Source organism: Mycteria americana, chromosome 2 (genome assembly GCF_035582795.1).
Source record: "Mycteria americana isolate JAX WOST 10 ecotype Jacksonville Zoo and Gardens chromosome 2, USCA_MyAme_1.0, whole genome shotgun sequence".
Taxonomy (NCBI): domain Eukaryota; kingdom Metazoa; phylum Chordata; class Aves; order Ciconiiformes; family Ciconiidae; genus Mycteria; species Mycteria americana.
Window position 1 is genome coordinate 59,665,416 of NC_134366.1, and position 12,119 is coordinate 59,677,534.

At 40.8% G+C, this 12,119-nt stretch overlaps 1 protein-coding gene across 8 annotated transcripts in view; it reads left to right on the forward strand.

The window, feature by feature from the left end:
- Positions 1–12,119, forward strand: part of COL15A1 (collagen type XV alpha 1 chain) — a 159,698-nt gene that overhangs the window by 121,062 nt on the left and 26,517 nt on the right. For 7 of the 8 annotated variants that reach the window (XM_075493597.1, XM_075493599.1, XM_075493596.1 and 4 more), the window contains 6 exons: positions 2,236–2,313; positions 2,433–2,468; positions 7,797–7,850; positions 7,931–7,990; positions 10,064–10,132; positions 10,512–10,553. In XM_075493597.1, the coding sequence (XP_075349712.1) occupies positions 2,236–2,313; positions 2,433–2,468; positions 7,797–7,850; positions 7,931–7,990; positions 10,064–10,132; positions 10,512–10,553 (339 nt within the window). The remainder of the gene's footprint in view (positions 1–2,235; positions 2,314–2,432; positions 2,469–7,796; positions 7,851–7,930; positions 7,991–10,063; positions 10,133–10,511; positions 10,554–12,119) is intronic. The other variant, XM_075493601.1, reaches the window with a different exon arrangement.

Consider the following 12,119-nt stretch of genomic DNA (forward strand, 5'->3'; position numbering starts at 1 on the left):
AAGCAGGGGAGAAGAACATCTAAGTTATTACAATCTTGGGGATAACAAAAAGAAAAACAAAACCACTTTCAGTTTATTCTTTGTAAGTAGCTGACCTCACTTTCTCATAAGTAATAGGAAGGCTTGGAAATGGTTAATTATGGTTTGAAATGCGATTGTAGATGAACAGCATCTTCATTACTCAAAAGGAAACATCTCAGGCTCAACATACCAGTCCCGTTTTGTCATAGGATTCCTGTTATTTTACAGAGTGCTTAAAATGATCAAGCTCAACCTTAAAACCCATTGGGTGGGTTTTGGTTTGGGTTTGTGGGTTTTTTTTGTTTGGGGGGTTTTTTTTGCCTTCTGCTATCCACACTGGAAGGAACTCAAAACTTTGAAGCCATTATATTTGGTACCCACCAATGATGTAGTGATGTTTCTGAGGCTGTTTCTGAGGCCTGAACACCAGGTTATGCTCAAGAGTGAGGAAGCTGGACACCACAACGAAGCTGCACACCGACAAGGCGCAAAGCCTTTGATACTGTCTCCCACAGCATGCTCCTGGAGAAGCTGGCGGCTCATGGCTTAGGCGGGTGTACTCTTCGCTGGGTAAAAAACTGGCTGGATGGCCAAGCCCAGAGAGTTGTTGTGAAAGGAGTTAAATCCAGTTGGCAGACGGTCACAAGCGGTGTTCCCCAGGGCTCAGTTTTTGGGGCCAGTCTTGTTTAATATCTTTATCAATGATCTGCACAAGGGGATCAAGTGTGCCCTCAGTAAGTTTGCAGATGACACCAAATTGGGTGGGAGTGTCTATCTGCTTGAGGGTAGGAAGGCTCTGCAAAGGGATCTGGACAGGCTGGATTGATGGGCCTAGGCCAATTGTATGAGGTTCAACAAGGCTAAGTGTCAGGTCCTGCACTTGGGCCACAGCAACCCCATGCAACGCTACAGGCTTGGGGAAGAGTGGCTGGAAAGCTGCCTGGCAGAAAAGGACCTGGGGGTGCTGGTTGACAGCCGGCTGAATATGAGCTGGCAGTGTGCCCAGGTGGCCAAGAAAGCCAAGCATGCTGGCTTGTATCAGGAATAGTGTGGCCAGCAGGAGTAGGGAGTGGTGGTGGAGTCACCATCCCTGGAGGAGTTCAAAAAACATGTAGGCGTGGCACTTCAGGACATGGTTTAGTAGGCATGGAGGTGTTGGGTTGACAGTTGGACTTGATGATCCTAGAGGTCTTTTCCAGCCTTAATGATTCTATGATTCTATGTGCAGACATCTAGGAGCATTTTTCTTTAAGTATCATGAGATGCTTCTGTTGCAACCTCAGATCCACAAAATCTCATAGAAGATAAAGTCAGTGAAGCCAAGCCTTAGGGGGACTCCAAAGTATCCAAAGTATCGTCAAGGAGACTCCAAAGACTCCGAAGATTTAAGAACCTGCAAGAGGAACTGAGTTATAGCACTTCCTGCTCAGTGGAAGCTGTCATTTTAATGGGCTGTCATTTTAATCAGCAATGCCATTGTTAAGTTTCAAGCCAGATTTCTTCCATTAGAGATCTTGGGGAAGCTATTGTACCAAGCTGCCTGAGCTAGGAGGAGGAAAGCTACAGCTGAAAGATCCAGAGTGGGAACTATGCGCTGGCACTGGGGAATGATAATTCATGGTTGTGGTGCCATTATTCAATTGAATCACCCCTTGAAGAAATGGAATGCAGAGGGCCATAATTTGAATGCTGGGGATTGGCCTTCATTAAAAGTAATGAGGCTGCATAATGCCAGGCAGATAGAAAGAACGATTCATACTTTCCTGATACTAAAATCAGGACACTTAGTGTTCTATCAAGATCTTACATTTCCAGCAGTATTTCCTGACCAGTATCTAAGCTGATGGTACACAAGAAGACACCAATAGCCTGTCTGAGATCTCTTTGGCAGAGATCTCTTGTGAACACAGCATGTTTTACATAGTTACTCTATTGAGAGCAATTAAAAGTATTTTAAAAAATAAGTACTTATACATCTCAGGAAGATTTACAGGAGCAGGATATTTTTAGTATACTTTATCATGTTTTAAGAAAGATCAGCCCTTTTCTGGCCAGGAATCAAGCTTCACCCTACTCACAATGATATCATTTTATGTTTGATATCACAGCATGACTAGTCTGTCATGCTTCAAACAGCAGTAATGCTACTTTGACTCCTTCTGATTCATTGAGAACTGCTTTGTAAACACTATAAAATTACTTTGATAATTTCAGGGTGAAAAGGGAGAACCAGGAGCTATCATTGCTGCTGATGGATCTTTAACTGAATTATTAGGAAGAAAAGGGGAGAAGGTGAGCTAATACTGTGTTGTGTTCCTCCAGAATGTTTGGTGGCCTTGTTATCAGCCACCTATGCTAGATGCTGCAGGAGTTCTCCTTGTCATTGCTCTATGTGTGTTTGTCCTCAACAGGGTGAAGCTGGAGTGGTGGGACCGATGGGACCAATGGTAAGACATTTCCAAGGATGAGTCAATTTTTTTTTATTTATTTTGCTTTGATTTTACAGATAATAGTAAATGTAAAGGTAGTTTATTTTAGCTTTTCATTCCTTCTGAGTAGGGATGATAAGGAGTGAATCTCCAGGATGCTTCAGGATGATCAATGTCCTTCAGAAAAGAATGTGGTTGTTACGTATGTGGTGCTGTAAACTACTGACTTGATTCAGAGTTTAAATTCTGGTAGCACAAATGTATCCGTTACTATCTAAACAGACAGTGAAATATCATCAGAGCTAGAAACTTACGTAACTTATGACTCTGAGTGAACTGGGTTTGTTTAGCCCTGAAGATGAAAGGCTGAGAGGAGCTCTAATTGCTCCCTGCCGCTGCCTGAAAGGGAATTATAGAACAGACAAAGTCAGGTCCTTCTCAGAGGTACACAGGAAAAAGACAAGTGCCAATGATCACAAGATCCACCAAAGAGAGATGGTGGATTGTGGAACAAGGTGCTGAGCGGTGTGACCGAACCTGGAAGTTTGTCTTGCTTTGAGCAAGAGGTTGTACTAGATGATCTCTAAAGGTCCCTTCCAATCTAAATTATTCTCTATTTCTATTATTTACATTAAAACAACTGACTACATCAGGCTCAGTTTCTGTCGGTGCCAATAATTTGCAACTGCCTTGGATTTTGAGGAAGCTGCAAATCAGGCAGTAGAGTCAGACCATTTACAGAAATCAGGATTTATAGGCCTTCTTTCAGGTACTTGGCCTGATATTTTTGACTGGACACAGAATGTTGTATGAAAGCACAAGAAATTAGTTATAAAATAAGAACAGTTGCCCAGACTCAGTAGTGTTACAGCAGGAATTAATTTCTTCTAGTCTAGTATTCCAAAGATCAAGGATATTGAGTGTTTCTTTGCTTCTGCTTTTGATGTAGCCTGGTCTCTGTTGTGCCTAAGTGAATGTTGGTGTTGTCGTTTCTGCACACCAAGGTGTGTAGGAGATTTTGTCATCAGTTTCTGTGGTCTTTAAAAGGGGCTAACTAGGTGTGCTGAGTAACTGTTTTCTTAATTACTGTCTATCAGAATACCTTGAGGGGCCATCCTAACTTACCAGAAGGGGAGTTCCTTTTCTCCTCCTTGCATGACTGCCAGATGAGTTTATCCTTTCACCTCGACATAGAATCACAGAATAATTTAGAATGAAAGTGAACTTCAGAGATCATCTAGTCCACACCACTGCCCAAAGCAGGTCTGTTTAGCTCAGGGACTTGCCCAGTTGAGTCTTCAACATCTCTTAGGATAGAGATTCCACAGCCTCTCTGGGCAGCACATTCAGTATTTGACAGCCTTCTGGGTAAAAAAAGTTTTCCTTATATTTGTGTGGAATTTCTCATGTTCCAGCTTGTGTTCGTTGCCTCTCATCCTGTTGCTGTGCACCCTTCAGGACATGTCCTTCTTCTATTCTATCAGCCCCAAACTCTGTGTTTACATCTCCTTTTGTACTACCATGAGATGCTTCATACCGTTCAGCATGCAGACAAGGCCATTCAGAGGAAGTTCTTGCCAGCACTGGTGCGAATGATTACGCTGCAGGAGAATTTGGCACACGGAACCTGTCTCAAGACTTTGCTCAGCCAGTTCCTCTTAGTGCAGAAGTCTAGTTTGATCATCACTGCTAATGGGGGTGATTCATTTTGGTGTTGTCCCATAGAAAAAATCCCTGTGTAGTCAGTGGGAGTTCTGGGCAGCAAAAATATACAGACTTCAGAGTTCTGGGCCAGAGCCTCCGTGGCATAACTTATCAAAGTTTTCATTACGATGGTTCTGTTCCACTTTGCACAAAGTAAGACTGGCCCAAGAACAGCTTTGAGGTAGCTGGGGACTCTGATCATTCCTCTGTTCTGTTAGGGTACAATGAACTCATACACAAGTTTCCAGAATTAAAAAAAAAATGCCCTACTCATTGCTCCCCTCCTTTTTGAGACTTCAGCTGGACAGAAGAGAGGATCACAGGAGCCTGGAGCACAAGGAACTACAAAGAAGTAGTGGTTTGGCAGGTGAGAGCTAGGGATAGCCAGGAGGTTAGTAGTGTTATTAGCAAAAGCGGAAGAGACAGACTGAATCCAGCCTCCTGCCACAGGGGAAATGAGAATCTTTTACCTGGTCGATTATGCTGTTCACTGTCAGTGAAGCAGACCACTGCACATTACTGAATAGGAGCCCTTAGTAAGAACCACAGTGTCAGTCTGCCCAAATCAACTCTCTGCTGTTGCAAATGAAATTTCCTTTTCCGGTAAGCAGTCTCCTGGGGCTTCCTCACTTCCTTCTTTCAGTTCTAGCAGTGACTGCTGGCTTCTGTCTCAGGGAGGTGCTAACATCTGTCAGGGGTGGGCTGGCACTTTGACAGAGGAAATAGTAAAGGTGTCTCTGTTGCCTGTTTTATAGAATAACTCCCGAAACACATGAAGTATGTTTAGAGGGGAGACATTGTTTTATTCTGCGTAGGGAGCAAGGTGAAATATTTCCGCAAATCAAGCGCACCTACTGTAATTCTCTTCAATATTTATACATGAAAGTTAACACACCACACCTATCTAATACATAATCATTAGACCGACTAAGCATCCTCTTCTTCCATTGGTCCGTAGTTTCTCCGCTTCGATTTAAAGCTACAGTGTGATTTTAATTCACTGCGTATGCTCACAAGGGGGGGGGGGGGGGGGGGGGTAGTCCTTTCATCCCTCAGTTGGGTCGGTGGTCACAATCTCCCCCTGCCGTCTTTACCTTTGCCCTAGTTACTGTGATTCCCGCTGTTTTCATGGTTGTTGTGGCATCCCTTCATCTTTACGACTTTCCCTGTAGGAGGATGTTCTTGTTATTGGTCCTTGAAGTGTTACAGCTTCGCATTCTTTGAGGAGAAACATATGCTTGTTAGTGAAGCATGCAGTGCCGGTACCCTCTTATCTGGCCTGAGCATTATCTGTTACCTTGAAGATTCTTCAATTCTCATATGCTCATATGCTAATTTCTACTCCTAACTGTTATCCCTTCTTAGCTACTAATAACTCCTACACTATTTCTATTTTATTCCAAAATATATACATATATATGGTTTAAGGTGACATCTCCAGCATGGTCGACTCTCACATTGTTGATGTTCATTTAAAGTCCCAGTTAAAGCATGAGATCCAGACACTTCTCTTTATTTAAACTAATAAAAAAGTCTGTTTCTAATCACCTTCATTGCTCAGTAAAGCTCAGATTTGCATATTCTTTAAAGGCTCAAATACCAGAAAGTGAAATAGAAAAATACCCACAACATTTTGGATTCTCTTTTTTTCAAACCCCATTATTGGATATGGTACCACAGAAGGTTAGGTTGAATAATTTTGAAAGCTTGGGGGAACAATATTGAAGTTCACATCTGCCAGAGTGCACCAGCAATCTATTGCCTGCTTTAGACACAGGCATTAGCTTTGGCCATATGGGCAGAAATTACCTTCAAACAGGAAATGAAATAGAAATTTAATAAAGGTCCTACCATCTTCAAGAGTTTCAGCTGTCATTAGTGAGTTTTAAACTCTGATTACAATGGCGATGTTATGAATCAGTATGTTCACGTTAACCATTTCTGAATATAATCTCTAACCTAGTCTTCAGTTTTGGCATGATAAAAATTACAACAATTAATCCACAAATTTCAACTTGATGCTAAGGTAAATCATCTCATCATCATCAGATAAATTTTCCATGAATGTGCATCACTTCTCAATTAAATGATATAACATAAAGGCAAGGACAAACACTTGCCAGTTTCAAAAAACAAAATTTTTGTTAATTGAAAATTCTATCAATATGGCAATAGTTTAATTCATAAAATGGATTAGTAAGAGACGGGTATTTGAATCCCGATGGTATTCCCATGTCAATATTCTGCTGATCAGATGAGATTCAAAACTCTGATTATGCAAATCATCCAAGTATAAATATCAGGCTATTTCTTGCAATCTTTCTAGCTCTTCACTTGCCCATGCTTCCTCTATGCCTTGAACTGAGAGATAATATGGCAACAGAACTGGACTGTAAATAAGGAGACTCAGTTCTGCCACAGACTTCCTTCCTTTTTAGTCTCCGCTTTCCTTAATAATCAAGAACAAGTAAGTGGCAAGATGGGGATTTCCTCTTGTTTTTTGATTATTTGCTAGTTATCCTTTGAAGTAGCAGTCACAATGCCAACAAATGTTTGTTACCGTTCAAGTGATGTACTGAAATTGTGGTAAGCAGTGCAATAGCCAATGTCTCTTCCATCAGCATAGGTCTGTGTTAACCACCACATTGCAGGTAGCAATAGAAAGTCTGTTACAATAATCACACTGACAGTACTGTGATTTCTCAGGATTAAACATGTCAATTGTCACCTATAAGTGGTATCTGCATGAGATCTATAGGCAGAGATTATTTAACCAATCATGCAAGAAGGGGTATCTCTTAGCATTTCACCAGACTGAAAAAAAGGAAATTAAACCAGAAAGGTTGATACATACATAAAGAGATTGTCTAGACTCTTGCGGTTTTGTTGAGTTTCAGGAAGCTGACAGCAGATGAAAGTTTGTGGTATCCTCAGTTTACTGCTTTTTGTTGATCACTTGCTAGCTGCCTAGAAAACTTGCGTGCTTGCAAATGCTCAGTCTTAGATCATCCATAGTCTTGGACCACTTTTCCCAGGCAGTCTGCTTGCTCTTTCTTTTTGGAGTCACTTGTATCAATTTGTGAGGCCTGATGGGTCAGTCACTCTTGTATAAAGAAGGACCTGTTCTGTTTCAACTATCAGCCCCATAAATCCACATACCCAGGCTGGCAAGAGGCATGTAGGAGCCTGGCACTATATGAATTCTTAGGGTGATCCACAGACATTTCCTCACGGGGCCTGATTCAAAAATAATTAGAAAAACAAAGCAAACAAAAAAAGAGATGCACAAAGCATACACCACTAGCTGCCTTTTTTCTACTGATTGATACATTTAATTTTCCTTTGATGACTGCCCTTTGGTGACTCAGTTTTGAATTGCACACTCTACAAGTGGCTGAGAATTCAGACTTCATTTCAGATAACCGGTCTTTTCCAAGCCAGAGTTGACTGTTATATGCAGGCCTCAGCTTCTGAGATCACTCAGCAGAGCAAGTAGAGAGGACAGTCTGTGCATTCTCTACAGACAATCACAGACTGATTTTTAACACAAATATAAAACTATGCCTTTTATTCTAAGTAATCAAATAGATGTCAAAGATATGTTCCATATATTCTCCATAATCACATTTTCTTTTTTTCCAGGGACCAACAGGACCTACTGGACCTAAAGGAGAACTTGGTTTCCCAGGACGTCCAGTATGTATTATGCTCTCAAGTGGAATAAAGATAGAGGAGCTTGCTTCTGACACATACAACACTATTTCTACTTATTTCAGGGCCGCCCAGGACTGAATGGACTGAGAGGTGTGAAAGGTGATCGAGGGGAAGCATTTAATGTAAGTTCTTATGTATTGCAATTAGCTGAAAAAAATTCCTATTAAAATCTTAACTCAAGTCTGATTTATATGAATTCCTTTAAAATGATGTCAGGACTAAAAACCTGAAATGATCTAGAAATAATTACATGTTTCTGCTACTTTTCCTATCTGGTAACAATCATTGAAAAGTCAACTTCTGGGTCCATCTGGACAGTTCTTGCAGATATACATAGCTGTATCAGTTCCCAGGTGTAACAGTTATACGTGTGACTCGCTGTTAGCATAGCTTTTTCAAATAGCAAATGATCTGGGATTGCCAATTCATTCTATATTTCAAAGACTTCCTGATCCAGGCAATCAGTATGAGCCCTCATGGTGTGAAGATATGCCCATAGGCTCTTAGCTATCTAGTACAGGTACAAACATCACTTGAGCATATCATAGTGAAGTGGCATCTACTCTACTAACAAAGAGGTACTTGCTAATACCTACTACCTGCTTTAGGTGCCATGTACATGTATCCAGAATAATGACCACTGCATATATGACAGCATATCTATACCCACCTACCCACCTACAATCTGTAATTATGGAACAAGTGGTGAACCAAGGTCCTGGTGCTGCAAGTCTGTTCTTATGAAAAGACTTCATACAAGTAGTCTCATGGCAAACATGAAGACTGGACTACACAACAATAAACACTGCTGAGCATAAGTATTAAGTTTCACAATAGCAGAGTAATTTGTGTGACTGTTCTGATGTCATGGGGCAATCTGTGCTAGAAAAATTGGTACCCATACCACAACAGCAGCTCATAATATTTTATCTGCATCAGAGATATGCTGAAAAAAGAGACAAGGGTATTTTACTGTGTTAGCATAGAAATCTTAAGGTAGGAATCAGCTAGGCATCAGAAGAGGTGATCTCGTCAATCTCACTGTATTACAGTAGAGCACTTTTTGTAAATGAATTCTGTTGTATGAGTCCTCTGGTTCTACTTTGTTTAAAAGAAAAAAAAATATGGCACACAAACAGCAAAACACAAGTATGTTGTCTATCTGGACAATAAATACAAGTGAGATGACGATATTGCTTTATCCGACTAACAGGGAGACTGAGAATTGGTAAGTATCTAAGTATCTTCACAGAAAGAAAAGACCAGGTACTAAAGGTTGCTTACACCTCTAGAGAAAGGTGTAAATAGAAATTTAGTTGCTGGAAGGTGAAACCAGACAAATTAGACAAATTCTAATGGGAAGAAAATGACAGAAAAGATGACTAGCCACTGGCAGAAAATATTGAAGTAGATTTTCCATTCCTCCATATATTCAAATAGTGACAAGGTTTATTTTCTGGATTGTCTGCCTTAACCAAACAAAAGCTACTAAAGCAAGTATAACTAGATGAAGTACATAAGGTTGGGAAATTAAAGCAAACAAGCAAACAGAACAGGCTATGTGTTCTAAAGTCCTTCCTGGAGTGCTCAGGGAAGATAAAATCTAATGGATCTCTAATTATGGATGAGATTACATTTGTCAGCTCACAGAAGCTTGCACTGATATGGAGTGAAAGATGGGCATGGCTTGGTGCCAGATCTTTAAATGACACAGTAAAGAGTTGGCATATTTTTTTGTAAAGGGCAGTCACACCTCCATTCTAGCAGGGTTCCTTGAAGGTGCTAATTAGCGTGTAGTTATCTGACTGGCACTTGAAAGTATATGAATCTTGAGAATCCCAGACCAGTCACAGATACCTAATTTTCCTTGGATGAGAGATCCACTGCCCCTAATTTAGTTTCAATTTCTAGTGCTTTGGAGTTGCCAGTTTGGGGGCTGGGGTTTTCTTGTCCCCTGGAAACAACAATCTTAGACTGTTTTGTTCTCCACAGAGTGCTTTAGGTTAAATATTAAAATTCACCTGACAGGTTGGTCCCTGTAACTGAATGCTCAGTCTCCCCTCAAGCCATTTAACACAAAACTTCTTGGTTAAATGGGGCCCTCTGAGCCCCTTGGCCTTCTTTCTGTAGGCTCAGTTGTATTGCATATGAAAAGATCTGGCTAATATCTTCCTTCTTTCACTTTCTCTTACCAGGGCCTTCCCGGCTTGCCTGGACCCCCAGGACCTCCTGGACCTCCAGGACGTATAGTTTATATCAAAGGAGTAAGTACAACTGGGGATCAGTCACTGGTCTATCTCTGTAGCAGAAATGTGCTGCCCTAGAAACAGTTTGCAAAGGGGAACATCAAAACTTGTTTCAGGCAACACAGTTAACAGTGGGTGACCTTGCTGGTGTGCATAGGAAAAAATCTCTTAACCGGAGCCACTGTCACGTAAGAGTTTTGCCCATACACACACACAGAGTGGGACCTGCTGACAGACCTGTGAGAGCTCCCAGGCAGCAAGCTGGGCTCTCTGCTCGGGAGGTGCTGATTTTTGTTTCCAGACTTTGTCCCGTCATGTCTATTAGATCTATTTGGTGTGTTATCTGCTGTATTATACCTATGTTCATTAAAATAATTTCCCTTCCTGTTTTCAATAGACAGTTTTCCCAGTCTCTCCCAGACCTCATTGCAAAATGCCAGTAAGCCACACACAGAATCTGCTCTTAGCAAAATGCATGGCCATGACAGTACATAACCAAAGTAGCTATATACATAACCATGGTAGCTTTGCAGCTTTTCTCCCCCTGCCTTCTGCTTTGCACCAAAGATATGTTTTACCTAGTCTTCAAGATAACAGATTTTTCAAGTGTTTAGATACCCCAAATTAGCCATTCATAAAATATATAACAGAACTAGAAACACTAGAACCTTTTGCTTACAGCACTTTGATTACTTGGTTGTCCTAACACTTTTAATGCCTTTCAAAGCCCATGTTTCCATAGTTTAAGACTTGCTTTGGGGACCTGAATGTTTATACGTACACGTACACACAATTTTCAGATGTATATATAAATACTGTCTCCATGTTGTTATGTCTTTAGCTGTTTTCAATTTCCCTGTCCAAAATAAGACTTGTTATGTATTTCATTGTGGCGTTAAAGATGCATCAGGAAAGAAAGATCGTGTTCTTTACATGACCCTCAAATGCAGTCTATTCACATATAAACATTTATTATCTCAAGAATGGCAGCAGGTGAAGCTCTGCCCGTGCTTTCCAAAGGGAATGACAAAGGCCCCATTACCTTCAAAGGACCTGCAATTTCACACATAGTGTCAAAAGAAAGGAGATGGGGTTTATATTTCCAGAACACCCTGATGCAATTTTTGTTTAATGAATCATGGAAATTACATCCTACAATGAACTGCGAACAGAGTTCAGTCCTGGAAGTACTTTCCCTAGGGCAATACCATACTGTTAAGCCATGGTTTAGGTACTTGGAAAGGACTCTGTCTTTGCGAGCCACAGTCCTCCCCTGAATAGTGTGGTGTGCACTATGGCTGTTCTACTTTTCTGTTAGACAGTATAGCTCAAAATAGTGTTGTGCCCCTCCTCCAGTTTCCATTCCAGTTCTTTTTCACTTATTTTAGGGAAGCAGCTCTTGACTTACACTATACTAGATGCATTGATACTCATCATGACCCTACCCTTACTGTTAAAGAAAGATGTATCCCAGCTTACAGATCTTTCTGTTAATTAATGATAAATAGCCATTACTCTATGGTAATTTGACATTTCTATGGTTTTGGCCTACCACCTCCAGGCACCATCTTTTTACCTCTTTGAATTCCTTCCTTAAATCTTCCCATTCCCACCATATGTTCTTGTATGTTAATCACCTATGTCCATAATCACATATGGATTAGTCAGCCTCACCTCTGAAACCTGACTGGACAAGGCCCTGAGCAACCTGACATAGTTGGGCTGGAAAATCTCCAGAGGTGCCTTCCAACCTCAACTCTCCTATGATTCTCTGTGGAATGATTCAAACAATACAAATCTATTTTAGCTGAATTTCAGATAATAATAAAAAGTCACTTTTCAAGAAGGTTACAATCAGTGAATAATAGCAGTAAATTTTATGTGCACAAGTAATAGAAACCTGTACTTATAAACACCTCTTCGTGCATCTGAGTATGCTAGATAGATTTGTCCTACATTTGTGAATAATCTCCTAAACCTATCCGAGTTTATAGATAAGAAGTCT